General features: G+C 40.3%; 1 protein-coding gene across 1 annotated transcript in view; it reads left to right on the forward strand.

Moving 5' to 3' along the window:
* Window positions 1-17,304, forward strand: part of grik4 (glutamate receptor, ionotropic, kainate 4) — a 552,444-nt gene that overhangs the window by 391,658 nt on the left and 143,482 nt on the right. Inside the window, exon 7 of the mRNA XM_052109736.1 lies at window positions 10,446-10,624. Coding sequence (XP_051965696.1) covers window positions 10,446-10,624 — 179 coding nt within the window. The remainder of the gene's footprint in view (window positions 1-10,445; window positions 10,625-17,304) is intronic.

The following is a 17,304-nucleotide window of genomic DNA, read 5'->3' on the forward strand; positions in this document are numbered from 1 at the left end:
TTCACATAGACAAAAAAAGTGTTTAGTGAGCGCACTAATTCTAAGCACAATTTTCGTGCCAGTGCCAATCAAAAGTTTTAATGGAATGTACATTGAAATCCTGACAAAAAAAACATATTTTCTATGTGTATAAGAGGAGCTTGTCCATATTCTATTCTCCTAATTCATTGCATACATTAATTTACAGTACACTACCAACTTGAATGTGCTGTTTTTGTTGAAATCATTGGTGCTTGAAAGGGTATGGACTATACAGGTGCTGCTCATATAATTCAAATATCATCAAAAAGTTGATTTATTTCAGTAATTCCATTCAAAAAGTGAAACTTGGATATTATATTCATTCATTACACACAGACTGATATATTTCAAATGTTTCTTATTTCATTTAATTGTGATAATTAAAACTGACAACTAATGAAAATCCCAAATTCAGTATCTCCAAAAATTAGAATATTACTTAAGACCAATCAAAAAAATTTTTGGGACTTATAGATTTTTAGAAATGTTGGCCAACTGAAAAGTATGAACATGAAAAGTATGAGCATGTACAGCACTCAATACTTAGTTGGGGCTCCTTTTGCCTGAATTACTGCAGCAATGCGGCGTGGCATGGAGTCGATCAGTCTGTGGCACTGCTCGGGTGTTATGAGAGCCCAGGTTGCTCTGATAGTGGCCTTCAGCTCTTCTGCATTGTTGGGTCTGGCGTATTGCATCTTCCTCTTCACAATACCCCATAGATTTTCTATAGGGTTAAGGGTCCTTAAACCAGGTACTGGTAGCTTTGGCACTGTGTGCAGGTGCCAAGTCCTGTTGGAAAATGAAATCTGCATCTCCATAAAGTTGGTCAGCAGCAGTAAGCATGAAGTGCTCTAAAACTTCCTGGTAGACAGCTGCGTTGACCTTGGACCTCAGAAAACACAGTGGACCAACACCAGCAGATGACATGGCACCCCAACCATCACTGACTGTGGAAACGTTACACTGGACTTCAAGAAACGTGGATTCTGTGCCTCTCCTCTCTTCCTCCAGACTCTGGGACCTTGATTTCCAAAGGAAATGCAAAATTTACTTTCATCAGAGAACATAACTTTGGACCACTCAGCAGCAGTCCAGTCCTTTTTGTCTTTAGCCCAGGCGAGACGCTTCTGACACTGTGTCTTGTTCAAGAGTGGCTTGACACAAGGAATGCGACAGCTGAAACCCATGTCTTGAATTCGTCTGTGTGTGGTGGTTCTTGAAGCACTGACTCCAGCTGCAGTCCACTCTTTGTGAATCTCCCCCACATTTTTGAATGGGTTTTGTTTCACAATCCTCGCCAGGGTGTGGTTATCCCTATTGCTTGTACACTTTTTTCTACCACATCTTTTCCTTCCCTTCGCCTCTCTATTAATGTGCTTGGACACAGAGCTCTGTGAACAGCCAACCTCTTTAGCAATGACCTTTTGTGTCTTGCCCTCCTTGTGCAAGGTGTCAATGGTTGTCTTTTGGACAGCTGTCAAGTCAGCAGTCTTCCCCATGATTGTGTAGCCTACAGAACTAGACTGTGAGACCATTTAAAGGTCTTTGCAGGTGTTTTGAGTTAATTAGCTGATTAGCACAGTTAATTAGGTTCAATATTGAACCTTTTCACAATATTCTAATTTTCTGAGATACTGATTTTGGGGTTTTTCATTAGTTGTCAGTTATAATCATAAAAATTAAAAGGAACGAACACTTGAAATATATCAGTCTGTGTGGAATGAATCTATACATTATCCAAGTTTCACTTTTTGAATGGAATTACTGAAATAAATCAACTTTTTGATGATTTTCTAATTATATGACCAGCACCTGTATAATAGGAAGCAGATGGTGCATTAACCAGTGAAGAATTAAATTTCACTTGAAATTGTGCACAAACATTCACCACACCCATTTGTGCCCAGACTTAGCGCATGCTTACACGCAAATACCAAAAATTCAGTTTATTACATTTAATACATAACATAACTTCTTAATCCAGATCTCATTAGATCTCATACTTTATATAATATATATTTGACGAGGAGGAGGGCATGGCTGGGCCGTAACGATGTATGCCCGGTGCTGAATTAGCCCAATCAGATGGGAGAGGGAGAGAGATGCACAAAGTTTTGTGTGTGTGCTTCAGTTTTATGTTGTGTTTTGTTCATTTGTGTCATTAAAAAGTTTATGTTCACTGCTCAGCCAGTTCCCACCTCTTCCTTGCCCATCTTGTGAATGCATTACATTGGTGCTGAAACCAATTTGCTGAAAAGCAGCCAATAAATGCCCAACATAGTTGGGAACTCCTTCAATACTGTTTAAAAATCATCCCAGCATGATACTTCAAGAAGTTGGTTGAGAAAATGTCAAGAGAACATGTCTGCAACTTGTAGACAAAGGGTGACTACTTTCAAGATGCTAAAATATAACAAAGTATAATTCCCATAGTTCCATTTATATTATTCCATAGTTTTGATGAGTTTACTATTCACGTCTAAAATGTGAGAAAAAAATATATAATAATGAATGAGTAAAAATATTTTTGACTGGTAGTGTATATCTGCATTTGTTTAGATATAAAAAGGGCTGCTCGTGGCACAGTAGTCTTTGTCTCTTCATACATATTTCTCAACACAACTTTGGTAAAGTATGAGCGGCAGGGTAACTTAAAGGGGGTTACACACCAGATGCATCTGGCGGACAACATGACGCGTTCACAAATTCGAAAAAATTATCTTCTGTGAAGATACGCACACCGCCACCACCATTCATCATCTATTGTCGGCGCCCAGCTACAACTCTGGAGGCTGCTCAGAATTCTACAGCATAATGGAGCACAACTCATATAGTGTTCCATTAAATTCAACCAAAATCATCATCAAAGGACATAGATTATTCACTCTAGTCATCACATAAACTCAGCAAATAGAGAAACGTCCCTTTTTCAGGACACTGTATTTTAATGATAAATTTGTAAAAATCCAAATAACAACAGATCTTTATTGTAAAGGGTTTAAACAATGTTTTCCATGCTTTTTCAATGAACCATAAAAAATTAATGAACATGCACCTGTGGAACGGTCGTTAAGACACTAACAGCTTACAGACTTGATCAATTAAGGTCACTGTTATAAAAACTTAGGACACTAAAGAGACCTTTCTACTGACTCTGAAAAACACCAAAAGAAATATGCCCAGGGTCCCTGCTCATCTGTGAGATTGTGCCTTAGGCATGCTGCATGGAAGCATGAGGACTGCAGATGTGGCCAAGGAAATAAACTGCAATGTCAGTACTGTGAGACGCCTAAGACAGCACTACAGGGAGACAGGAAGGACAGATCATCATCCTCGCACCATGTTTAACAACACCTGCACAGGAGCGGTACATCTGAATTTCACACCTGTGGGACAGGATGGCAACAACAACTGCCCTATTTACACCAGGAACGCACAATCCCTCATCAGTTCTCAGACTGTCCTCAATAGGCTGAGAGAGGCTGGACTGAGGGCTTGTAGGCCTGTTGTAAGGCAGGTCCTTACAAGAAATCACTGGCAACAATGCGCCTATGGGCTGGACCAGACAGGACTGGCAAAAAGTGCTCTTCATTGACGAGTATGGTTTTGTCTCACAAGGGGTGAGACTCGCATTCATCATCGAAGGAATGAGCATTACACAGAGGCCTGTACTCTGGAGCAGGATTGATTTGCAGGTAGAGGGTCCGTCATGGTCTTGGGGGTGTGTCACAGCATCGTCTGAATTAACTTGTTGACATTGCAGGCAATCTCAACTCTGTGCGTAACAGGGAACGTGATACCCTCATGTGGAACCCTTCCTGCAGGCTCATCCTGACATGACTGTCCAGCATGACAATGCCACCAGCCATACTGCTCATTCTGTGCATGATATCCTGCAAGACAGGAATGTCAGTGTTCTGCCATGGCCAGCGAAGAGCCCGGATCTCAGTTCCATTGAGCATTCTGGGACCTGTTGGATCACAGGGTGAGGGCCAGGGCCATTCCCCCCAGAAATGTCTGGGAACTTGCAATTGCCTTGGTGGAAAAGTGGGGTAAAATCAGCTGGTGGCCTCACCAGATACTGACTGTTAATTTTCATTTTGACACCCCCCCCTCTTTGTTCAAGGACACATTATTCCATTTCTGTTAGTCACATGTCTGTGAAACTTGTTCAGTGTATGTCTTAGATGTTGAATCTTTTTATGTTCATACAAATATTTACACATGTTATTTTTGCTGAAAATAAAAGCATTTGAAATTGAGAGGACGTTTCTTTTTATGCTGAGTTTATATTGTGTATATGTGTCTTTAATGTAGCCTACTCAATGTATTTTCAGTTTCAAGTATGTCTTTTTGTGGTTTGACAGCTTGACAGTTATCACCCTTTGTGGTCTTCCAAAACTGTTACGCCAGACTACATTACTCTAAATGGAAAGCCAACTGAAAGTGAATTGGAAAGCATGCAAATTAGGCTTCTGATTTGAATGTTGGCTAATTTTAATATACATTATTAATATACAACCCTGCTTAGCTTCAGTGCATTGCTGCAGGGTGATAGCTGCTGGTGTGTAGCGTAGTGAGGTGCAGTAAGGTCTCATTAGTGAACATAATTGGCCGACCTGTACCATGCTGTTGGGAGACCCAGAAAATCACCTAGTCTCTCTGTGTTCTTCAGGAATTACCCAAATTATTCTTAGCGGGTCATCCAGGTGAGCACTGGAATCGCTTTCAAGTTTGTACTCTTGAACCAAAATATCTCACGTACAAATCTGGTGCTGTCCATGAGGAGGAGATGTACTGCAGTACTGCAGTATGCAGCTGGTGGCAACACCAGATACTCACTGTTACTTTTGATTTTAATTAGCCGACCTGTACCATGCAGTTGGGAGACCCAGAAAATCACATAGTCTCTGTGTTCTTCAGGAATTACCTAAATTATTCTTAGCAGGGTCAGCCAGGTGAGCACTAGAATCACTTTCAAGTTTGTCCTCTTGAACCAAAATATCTCACGGGTGCAATTGAAAGGAACTGAGCTTCGGAGTCCAGATTGAACACAGCAAGGTAAATCCAAACTTCAAAGAGTTTTCCCACCTGTCAGGTTTGCTGTGCCCTCTGTTTGGAACAGAAATATTGTACTACTTGTTTGCCCAATATTCTTCTCAAGGCTTTGAAGTGATCTGTAATTAAAGTTGATTAAGCAAGAGACTTCAATCTAATTTCCACAGAGAGATGAGAACTGAAACTTGAGATTTTATTATACTCTTTAAGAAGAATGTTGAACGTGTAGATACAACAAAGATGGAACTGTAAAATCAAATAATATGTCTGCTTAAACTCTATGACATGAGTAGTCACAAAAGTCAGAGAAAAAAATTACAGATAGAAAAGGGCACTTGATGTGAAGCTGAAGCAGGACACTGGAAACAGTCCTTTGTCTGGTTGTGTTTATTTCTGAAGTTCTATCATTTGTTAGGGAAGACATTCATTTAATGTGATAAGGACCGTAATGGGATTCTGACAGTTTTTTCCTCTGGCTCACACCCCTTCAACTTTGTATTTTTTTTTTGTCTAATGAGAAGAAAGAAGTGGAGGAATGGCCGTCTGGCCTCCAGGCAGGATGAGATCTGGCTGAAACTCTTTTTTAGAAGGAACTGATATTAAAGATTTATTAAACTCGCCAAATTGCTTATCCTGAAAAACAACCATATGAATAGTAAAGAAAAGAAGTACTTTTACTTTTTTTATTACTCAGCTCTTTCATAGCTCAGGAGACAAAATGGTATTCAGTATTTGTGTATTTACAGTGCATTCATTAAGTATTCAGACCCCTTCATTATTTCACTTTCTTTTTTTTTTTTTTAAATCACATCAATCTGCACTCCATACCCCTTTGCTTTGACACTTGAAATTTAGCTCAGGTGCATCCCATTTCTCTGGATGATCTTTTAGATGTTTCTACATTTGATTGCAGTCCACCTGTGGTAAATTCAAATGATCGGACATGATAATGTCACACAGCTAAAAATGCATATCAGAGCAAAAAAAGTATATGAGGTCAAAGGAACTTCCTGCAGAGCTCAGATACAGGATTGTGTCTAGGCACAGGTCTGGATAAGGCTATAAACACTTTTGTTCCATTGAAGGTTCCCAAGAGCACAGTGTCCTTCATAATTCTTAAATGGAAGTAGTTTGGAACAACCAGGACTCTTCTTAAAGCTGGCCACCATTGGGGAGAAGGGCCTTGGTAAGAGAGGTGACCAAGATGGTCACTCTATGTGAGCTCCAGAGATAATTTTTGGAGATGGGAGAAACTTGCAAAAGGACAACCATCACTGCATTACTCCACCGATCTGGGCTTTGTGGCAGAGTGGCCAGAAAGAAGCCTCTCCTCAGTGCAAGACACATGAAATCCTGCTTAGAATTTGCAAAAAGAAAAAATCACCTAAAGGACTCTCAGATTATGAGAAACAAGATCCTCTGGTCTGATGAAATGAATATTGAACTGTTTGGCCTCAATTCCAAGCATAATGTTTGGAAGAAACCAGGCACCGCTTATCATGTGCTCAATACCATCCCAGCGGTGAAGCATAATGGTGGTAGCATCATGCTGTGGGGGTGTTTCAGTGACAGGGACTGGGGGACTGGTCAGGGTTGAAGGAAACACAGAAAAATACAGAGATATCCTTAATGAAAACCTGGTACAGAGCGCTCAGTACCTCAGACTTGGCCGAAGGGTTACCTTCCAACAGGACAATGACCCTAAGCACACAGCCAAGACAAAGCAAGAGTGGGTTAGGGACAACTCTGTGAATGTCCTTGTGTGGCCCAGCCAGAGTCCAGACTTGAACCCAATTGAACATCTCTGTAGATATCTGAAAATGGCTGTCCAACGATGGTCTCCATCCAACCTCAGAGAGCTTGAGAGGATCTGCAGAGAAGAATAGTAGAAAATCCCCAAATCCAGGTGTGGAAAGCTTGTGAAGAGTCTGAATACTTATGTCAATGTGATTTCTCAGTTTTTTTTTTTTTTTCTTTTTAATACATTTACAAAGTTATACAAAATCAGTTTTTTATTTTGTCATAATATGGTATGGAGTGTAGATTGGTCTAAAAAAATAAATAATAATTTTAACGCTTTTTAGTTTAAGGCTGCAACCGTAGGCGGAAATCGCCCCCCTATCTGAGGGTTGTCCCCCCCTAAAATATCATTAAAATATGTGTATTGTAAATAATATAATGATATATTCTTAAAATAATTGTTTAAGAAATAAAATAATACAAATGCAAATGGGGCAACAACAAAAAACCCCTTGGTGTCCCCTTCTTGAGAATTGTTATGTTTATTGTCCCCCCCCAACATTCTGATGAAGTTTTCGCCCCTGGCTGCAACATAACAAAATGTTAAATGTAATGAAGGGGTCTGAATACATTAAAAACAAAGTATTTAATACTAATCATTTAAGGATAAACTCTGGCCACGTCCACACTGAAACATTTTCATTTGAAAATATACTGATTTTGCTACATTTGCCTCTTATCCACACTGGAACGACGTTCAAATACACTCTATTACCACATATTTAGTAAAATGATGACAAAATAAATTGAAAATGAAGCTTTTAAATGTTCAACGGATTAGCTTTCCTCAAGAGAAATAACACTGACAGAAATTAGACGATTGTTCACATGCAGACATACATTCTATATGTTTAAGTTCACATTGAAATGTATTTTATCAAATCTGAGCACTGTTTGATGCACTGTTGAGATCTCTTCTGAAACTGTAAAGGAGTTTACTGGGATTTATTTTCTCAGATGATCTCATTTGTGATTTTTTTCTTTCCAACTGGACTTTTCAAAAATTCTTCAAACCTGTAAATATTGTATTGAAGCTGTTTTGACACCAATATCAAAGCAAAGGATTTTCATGAAATTATTTACACATTTTGTATTTTAGTTAAATCCATTCCCACAGAGAGCATGTGTGCATACTTCTGTTCTTTTATGGCACACAGTCCACTTCTGTGTTTGCACAGTACAGTATTCCACTGTGTTTTGAAGCATGTGTGTATTTCTGCTATAGCACGTGTCCATGTTGTGTGTGTGTGTGTGTGTGTGTGTGTGTGTGTGTGTGTGTGTGTGTGTGTGTGTGTGTGTGTGTGTGTGTGTGTGTGTGCGTGTATTTATCACTTTGTGGGGACCAAATGTCCCCATAAGGATAGTAAAACCCGAAATGTTTGACCTTGTGGGGACATTTTGTCGGTCCCCATGAGGAAAACAGCTTATAAATCATACTAAATTATGTTTTTTGAAAATGTAAAAATGCAGAATGTTTTCTGTGAGGGTTAGGTTTAGGGGTAGGGTTAGGTTTAGGGGATAGAATATAAAGTTTGTACAGTATAAAAACCATTATGTCTATGGAAAGTCCCCATAAAAGATGGAAACACAACGTGTGTGTGTGTGTGTGTGTGTGTGTGTGTGTGTGTGTGTGTGTGTGTGTGTGTGTGTGTGTGTGGTTCAAAGATAAATGAGCTTGGCACTTTGTAAAAGGCCAGTGGAAAGAGATAGGCAGTTATCTGAGGAAAAGATGCTGAGAGGGAATGGAGGCTAAGCCTTTATCAGAGCCTGTATGTAGGAAACAGCTTTGTGCTTTTCTCTTGCCAATGCAAGCACCCTCTCCTTAAGATATTACCCACTGTGCTCACTTAACCCAAACCCTTCATCTTCTCCATTACCTCCCCTCTATTCTTACACTTTACCCACAGTTAGTCAATCCTGCTTAAAGGAACAGTTCATCCAGAAATGAAAATTCTGTCATTGTTTACTCACCCTGTTATTGTTCTTAACCCATATGGCTTTCTTCTGTGGAACACAGTTAGAGATGTTAGGCAGAAATAAACCACATACTTTCATTGTAAGGACAAAATGCAATAAAAGTTAACAGAAAATGTTCATTAAAGGAATAGTTCACCTAATAATGGAAATTCTGTCATTATTTACTTTTATGCAGCTCTTGTCATACAACAACATTTCTTAGTGACATAGGCTTTTAAGCTCCAAAAAAAGGCTTAAAAAAAACATTGGTGTGTCATACATGTCTCATAAAGTAGGCAATATGACTGTGTGTTGTATTTCAAGTCTTCTAAAGCTGTACGATAGGTTTGTGTGAGGAACAGACTAAAACTTAAGTCACTCACTGATATTCTGATATACACAATATGGGTTGGGAACGACATGAGGTGGTAAGTAAATGTTTTATTTTTTATTATTTGAAAGTCCGGTGCCAAACAGACTGACTATCAAATGTTTGGCGCTAACAGTTTTTGTTTGGAGCTGAACAGTATTTGTAGTTCTCAAGCCCTGTCCCGCTTGATCAACTCAGTCAGTCCATGTGTTAGCTTGGAATGCTATAGTGTGGTGTTTAATGTAATGAAATTGCATGTGATGTGCAGCAAGTGCAGGACAGTTTATCAAATATATGCTGAGAACTCAGCAGAGAATGGAGATGACAGATGTGAGCAATGGTATCAGCCCTGTGATGTGTGAAGTCAGCACTTCTGAATTTAAAGAGTCAAATCACAGTAAACTGATGCCACATTTTGTTTTGATACAGTGTTGTGAGTATCGCAAATCCGTTATTCCCCTGAGCCTCATAAATGCTAAAGAAAGCAAGATTAGGCACTCGGGTGCTTATGAATTAAACCGCCAAATAAAAGCTTTATTATCATTGTTGAATCCAATTAATAATATTATCAGACAATTTAAATGATTCTAAGTTCAGTCTACATAGAGCAGGCTGATGGATCCTTTGAACATGTAATCTGTTTGCCAATCAGTTAGCATTTAAATTGTTTCAGTTGTTTGCAGCCAGTTTTACTGAAGTGCATTGCCAGAGTTTTCTCTCTGAAACCCTCCTCCTCCCCAGGACCAATTGTCTAGATCTGCTTCAACCTTATGTTAGCAAGCACAGAAAATATACTGTAGTTCCTTAAAAGGTAGGACTAAAGTTTGCCCAAAACTGAAAATGTTGTCATCAAATCATCACCCAATGATTCAATCAATGTTGCTCCTAAACCCAAATGACTTCCTTCTGTGGAACAAAAAAGGAGTTGTTAGGCAGAATGACAGCCTCAGTCATCATTCACTTTTATTGTATGGAAAAAAGATGCAATGAAAGTGAATAGTGACTTAGATTTACATTTTTATAAACTTCTATTGTGTTCCACAAAAGAAAGAAAGTCATAAAGTTTGGAAAATCATGAGAGAAATTAAAGAATTTTTTTGGATGAACGCTCCCTTTACTTTGGAAAATCCCATGGTATTACAATTGCCTTGGAAAAAGAGGGAGGTAATATTTCTTGTTGTGAAAAAATTTGGCAAAAGCCAGGATGCTGAAGTGTTTTGTGTGTGCACCTTTTCAACAGGCCTATTAAACCTGGAGGTGTTACTGCGACAGTTTCTCATCTCCAAGGAAACCCTCTCAGTTCGCATGCTGGATGACAGCCAGGATCCCACCCCCCTCCTCAAGGAGATCCGCGATGACAAGACTGCCACCATCATAGTGGATGCGAATGCCACCATGTCTCACATTATTTTGGAGAAGGTACGTCTCGGCTTTACAGTATCACTCACAATCAGTTATTGGCTTCAAGGACGGAGCTTGCCTTTTCATTATGTGGGTGCAAGTGAGCCTTAATTAAGTGCCAGCTTCAGAATATATATAAAGGCTTTAGAGCTCCTCAGTTCTTAGTCCCAAAACCCATAAAAAAACATTTGTATTTTTAACCAAGGTTTACCTCTGGAATTTTCAATGGGTTTCATTAATGCATGTGTTCAATTTGTGAGTACAATAATGTGTGATTAATATTACTTAAAGAGAATGTCATATTTTGATTTGTGAAAACGAAAAGTTACAAAATATGAAATGTTGATCATATATAATTCAAAATAATTCATAACATTTGTATTGACATTAATAATTGAAATTTCTCTAAATATAATGTATTTATCACACAAAATATAATTCCTCACTGATTTGTGTGCATACAACAATTCTTCATTGAATCATTTATATTATTGGCATATGGCTATGATATAATAATATAATGGTTCATTTTTGTATGTAATTTTTGTCAGACTTTTTCTACATATTGTGTGCGAACTTCCCCTCCCTTTTGGACCTTAGTATGATTTTTAGAGCTTACGCACCAACGCTACTTGGAAATATAAGTCCTTTCAGTATTTGGTGCGGATGTCTACAGCTTTTGTTCTGCTGTTGTTTTACTACCTTTTGTTCATAAAGGCAGGTAATAAAAGCTTTTTATGAAGCCCTTAAACTATATTAGTATGTTTTCAATTAGTTCCACATTATTGCATTATTCACTTGACCTTTTGTCCATTATGTATCTTTTAATTGAAACAGTTAAATGTAAGATAATCATACCACTCTTAAACTTACTCAAAGCCTGTTTGGTCTGTGAAGACTGACTTTTATGAGCTACAGTACATTAATCTTTTTTTTATTATATATAGAACGCAAATTATGAACACACATGGACGCTGCCTTTTAAGTGAAGAATTATGAATAAGTGTAACACAAACATGCATATTTTCACACACAAACTTTTAGGGCATATACTGTATGTGTTCTATAATTATTACATGAGTCATTATTTTCAGGAAAGACAAATTAATGGCTCTGCAGGAGATACTGATTGAAGGATTCGGTGAATAGAGAGGAATAGTGAATGAGAAGAGGGGAAAAAGAACTGAGAGAGAGTTCTGAGTGGTGTTGAAGTGCCAGCAGGTGCTCTAACATGCTTTTAATCACGTCATTAAAAACTAGTTGTTCTGGTCGGTTCTGTACACACAACATGAATTTAATGTAAATTTGGTTGTTACTATACCTGAAATTTGTAGGTAGAGAATTTGGTTGTAGAATGCAGTTGTTATAATTTTTTACACCAAAATAATTTTCGCTTTCAGAGACGTAAAACTATCTAGCAATTATTAGTAGTACACTACATTTTTAAACAGCACACTCTTGCTGGACAGGTAAGTATGTTACAGTGGAGAGACTTGCATAAAAATATGCAAATGTTAATTTAATGTGAATAAATTCGTCACAATCTTTTTAGGGAGTGAATTCAGTTGTAGAATGTGGTTATCACTCCCATAAATCACCAAACTCTGTTTGTACAGAATGGGATTAAGCACTCAGAATAGGAGAGACGACTATATTTTCTGTAGCTGCAGTGTGTGTACGTGGGTGAAGAACTTGTCTGCCCTGCTTCTCTTCTCATCTCTTCTGTTCCCCTTCTGTCACTCACTCGACGTTGTGTCGAATGAAGTGACACAAGGGGTCTTCCTTTGGAGCCTCATGTACCTCTAAACTTGAGGAAAGGTCAATGAGAAATTGGCAGACAGAATTTGCATGTCCTGCCCCCGGACATACGGGTATAAAGGGAAGCGGGCATGTGTCTGTCTATCAGATTTTTTTCTTCGGAGCCAAGCAGTTGTGCTACAGCAATCTGAAGTTAACCACTTTTCCACTCACCTCTGTTGACAAGAAGCACTGCTGTTCTCTCTCTGTCTGCACGCTGTGCAGTCCACACCCCTGGGCGCTTCGACAGCACTTTCTTTGTCTGAAAGACCGATGTCACAGACGCTGCCTCGTGTGCCTGGGCACCGAGGCGGTGTTTGTGGATGGTTCAAGTACTTACAGGTAAGATCAGGGAGGATGAGGAACAAGTCACCTTGTTGGCTCCTTATTGGCCCACCTGGACTTGGTTCTCGGATCTCACGCTCCTCACGACAGCACCTCCCTGGAATATCCCCCAGAGGAAAGAAATTCTTTCTCAGGGGCGGGGCACCCTCTGGCACCCATGCCCTGACCTCTGGAACCTCCATGTCTGGCCCCTGGACGGGACGTGGAAGATCTGTGTGACCTACCACCTGCAGTCGTAGACATGATCAACCAAGCCAGAGTTCCCTCCACCAGGCAACTTTATGCCCTGAAGTGGCGCTTGCTCGTGAATTGGTGTTCTTCCCGAGCCGAAGACCCGCAGAGATGCGCAGTTCGGTCAGTGCTTTCATTCCTGGAAGAGAGGCTGGAGGGGCGGCTGTCCCCCTCCACCAAGAAAGGTGTATGTAGCCGCTATCGCGACCCACCACGACGCAGTGGACGGCAAGTTCCAAGATCAGGTTCCTTAGAGGCACCCGGAGAGACTGAACCCTCCCTGGCCAAGTGTGTTCCCCTCCTGGTATCTCTCAGTGGTCCACTCGGGCCTTCAGAGACCCCCCTTCAAGCCGCAATTGAGCTGAAGGCCCTCTCCCTGAAGATGGCCCTCCTGATAGCACTAGCTTCAATCAAAAGGGTTGGGGACCTGCAAGCGTTCTCTGTCAGTGACACTTGCTTGGAGTTTGGTCCGGCAGATACTCATGTTATCCTGAGGCCACGACCGAGCTACGTGCCCAAGGTTCCAGTGGCACTGGCCAACGGCACCTCCCTAGCAGACATCTGCAGAGCAATGGGCTGGGCAACACCCAATACCTTTGCTAGATTTTACAATCTCAGGGTTGAGTTGGTCTCGTCCCTTGTTTTGTCAGGTCCGAGCCGGTAGAACTCGGTAATGCAGAACAACAGATGGGTGTTTTGCTTGCACAAAGCGCCCTTTACCAAGTTGATTCAGTGCGCTTTCTCTCCCATGTTACCCACTAAGCGACGCTTCCTGGATGTTCTTCCTCCCTAGCCTTCTGGCCTGAGCAATTTGCGACCAGACCCACTACAAGCCACAAGTATTCCGTAGTGGGGTAGGGCCCCAAAGGCTTAATTCCCTCTTCAGGCAACTCCCTGTGATATATTTTCCGCAGTACAGTCCCCATAATGGCAGACCCGCATCTCCCTTGTGCAGTCCCACTGCCCCCAGTCGCCATGTTTGTAGAGCTCCTCCTTCATCAGGCAGGGCCTACCACCGCGCAGCTCCCACGTGCAGCTTCACAACCCATGTGGTGTATTAGCTACATGTCACCTCCCCCTAGTCTAGGCAGGATGTGGCCTCCACAATGTCTTTTCCCCCTGAAAGAATAGGATCGGGAAAGCCCGCCTTCCCCGATGCATTTCATAGCATTAAGCATTAAGGCGAGAAACATAGAGAGAGAAAAGGCTGCGGCTGCCGGGCTTGCTCCATTGCTAGTCATGTAGCACATGTTCCCCCCTCAGGGGTGCTGGGAACCTAAGGTCTCTATATGACACCTTTTCTGGCGGCATTGGGGAGGGTTACGTGTAGCCGATACAGTTGCTTCTAGCATGCAGAAGCCTGCTTGCACCTGTGTCAGCAGTACATGTAACACGGTCTAGTGCATGGCGCGTTTGAACGGAACCCCTTGTGTCACTTCATTCTGTGTCGAACGTCCCAATTCACTTGACGTCCCAACGTCAAGTGAATGATAGAAGGAAAAGTCACGGTTACTGTTGTAACCTCCATTCCCTGAGGGAGGGAACGAGACGTTGTGTCCCATCTGCCACGACATTAGACCTACCACTGTAAATGGCCGTACCTTATTCTCGGCATGGTCTAGTGCATGGCGCTTTTGAATGGGACCCCTTGTGTCACTTAATTCAACACAACGTTGAGTGAGTGACAAAAGGGGAACATCACGGTTACTGTTGTAACCTCCATTACCTGAGGGAGGGAACGAGACATTGTGCCCCATCTGCCATGACACTAGACCTACCACTGTAAACGGCCATACCTTATTCTCGCCTCCTCAGTGCAAAAACCTGACTGATAGACGCACACCGCTTCCCTTTATACCCGTATGTCTGGGGGCGGGACATGCAAATTCTGTCTATCAATTTCTTATTGACCTTTTCTCAAGTTCATAGGTATGCGAGGCTCCCAAGGAAGACCCCTTGTGTCACTTCATTCGACACAATATCTCGTTCCCTCCCTCAGGGAACAGAGGTTACAATAGTAACCTTCTTGTCTCATCGCTTCTCTTCTCATCTCATTTCTTCTCCTCTCATATCTTCTATTCTCTTCTTGTCTTGACACATCTCATCACTTATCTTTTTTCTTTTCTTGTTTCTTCTCATCTGTTCTTCTCTTGTCTCTTCTATTCCAGTCTCTTCTCCTTTCATCTAGTCTCTTCTCGTCTCATGTCTTGTCTTCTCTTCTTCTCATCTCCTCTCTTATTTCTCATCTCATCTCTTCAGTGCTTTTTATCCTCTCATCTCTTCTTTTCTGTTCTCTTCTCATCACATCTCTTTTCATCTCATCACTTCTCTTTTTTTCTCTTCACTTCACTTCTCATCGTGTCACTTCTTGCCTCTGTTCTCGTCTTTTTCCATCTTGTCTCTTTTCTTCTGTTCATCTCATCTTGTTTCTTCTGATCTCATCTCTTCTCATTTATTCACGTATTTTCTGTTCTTAAGTCTTCTTGTCCTGTCTCATCTTGTATTTTCTGTTGTCATTTAGTCTCTTTTCAATTCTTCTGAGCTGTTCTCTTCACTTAATGTCTCGTTTCTTCTCTTCTCATCTTTTCTGTTCTTGTCTCTTCTTTTCTTGACTCATCTCGGCCCTTCTAGTCACTTTTCTTCTTGTCTCGTCTCGTCTCTTCTCTTCTCATCTGTCCTTGTCTCATCTCTTTTCTTCTGTTCTTGTCTCTTATTCTTGTCTATTGTCTCTTTTCTTTTCTTATCTCTTCATTTCTTCTCATCTTTTTTGCTCTCATTTCATCTCTTCTTTTCTCGTCTAATCTCTTCTCATCGATTCTCCTCTCCTCTGTAGCCAATCTGCTCATTGTTGTGGTTTTCAACCTCAGTTATTCCTCCATATTCACTCTATTTCTCCTTAATCAAAGTATCTGATAGCCATCACAGGCCATTCCTTAGCATTTCCTATTGCTATGGAGACACTGGGACAAGTACAGCACTGCTTTATTGGTAGATTGTGAAGTCCACAGCAGGGTCTTTGTCAGTTTGTCACCCTTACTGTTTTCCCATACCCCCTGTAACCCAATCACTCATCTCTCTCTCTCTTTTCAGTTACTCTCCATCAAAGTCTCTCTCCCTGTTTCTTATGTGCACATCCAGTGCTGTGGAGTATCTAGGTAAAAGTAGTAACATACTTCACTAGTGTGACAGTAGATCAACTGTTCTAATACTTTAATAGTTTAGCTTTTCCAGTTTGTTGCTGTGCAGAGCAAGGAATCTTTAAATCACTGTTTAAGTCACATTATATCTGCATACTCTAGTAGAATGATTTTTTTCAAATAGGTTTGGCAATTCCGATTAATTTTAGTCAGTTCTTGTTTTTTAGCCAAATAAATATTTAGTTAAAAGCTTCTGTTTATGTCATGTTTTTGATTCAGTAATTAAATAAATCAGTGTTGTTCAGTTTTATTAGTTTATTGTAAAACGTGCATTCACCGTAATTGATACTCTTCTTTTTTTGTTCCAGATAAATGCTGCTCTTTTTATCTGAATTATCGTTATTTAAATTATATTGGCCCCATATAGCTTAAAAACTTTTTTTGTTAACCAAGTTAACAAACAATTAAACAAGTTTTTGTTAATATTTAACCTTCTTCTCTCTCTCTCTCTCTCTCTCTCTCTCTCTCTCTCTCTCTCTCTCTCTCTCTCTCTCTATTTGGATCTCATATGTGGCAGATCAGTGGAAAGTTGGCACTCATTCAGCTTATGAGGAGTGTGTGTAGGTCAAGTGTGCTGGAGCTGTTTGCCAGTGTTCACACAGCACGACTCACACAGCAGCTTGAGTTACAGGATTCAATTACATGGCCAATTGCAGTAAAAATCTTTCATTATGAAACAGGGTGGACTGGGACAAAAAAGTGGCCCACCAAATTCTATTGACTGCTAGTCATGACAATGTGCCCCACAGTGCACAAATTGTCATAATTTTAAAACATATAAAACCACTGTAAATGTGATGAGTGGAATGTTTTTAGAGAAAGCACTAAAAATAAGCACTTTATAGCTCAAATAACATGTCTGAAACTTTTTTCCCAACATACAGATGAGGTTAAAATTTATATGAATGTCAGGGGCTGAGCAGTAATTTTAAAAGTGGGGGGGGGCACATCTGTCAGTAGGTGGCTCGCACAGGCCCAACACTTACAGTGCAGTTTTAATATATTACAGTACATATTAATATACAAGTATGATATAAGTAGTATATTAATATATATGTATTATTTACTTTATTTGTAGTATTTGAAAGATTCAAGTACTGCAAAATGTAACAAAATTAGCTGCAAAAA

Source organism: Xyrauchen texanus, chromosome 38 (assembly GCF_025860055.1).
Source record: "Xyrauchen texanus isolate HMW12.3.18 chromosome 38, RBS_HiC_50CHRs, whole genome shotgun sequence".
NCBI lineage: Eukaryota > Metazoa > Chordata > Actinopteri > Cypriniformes > Catostomidae > Xyrauchen > Xyrauchen texanus.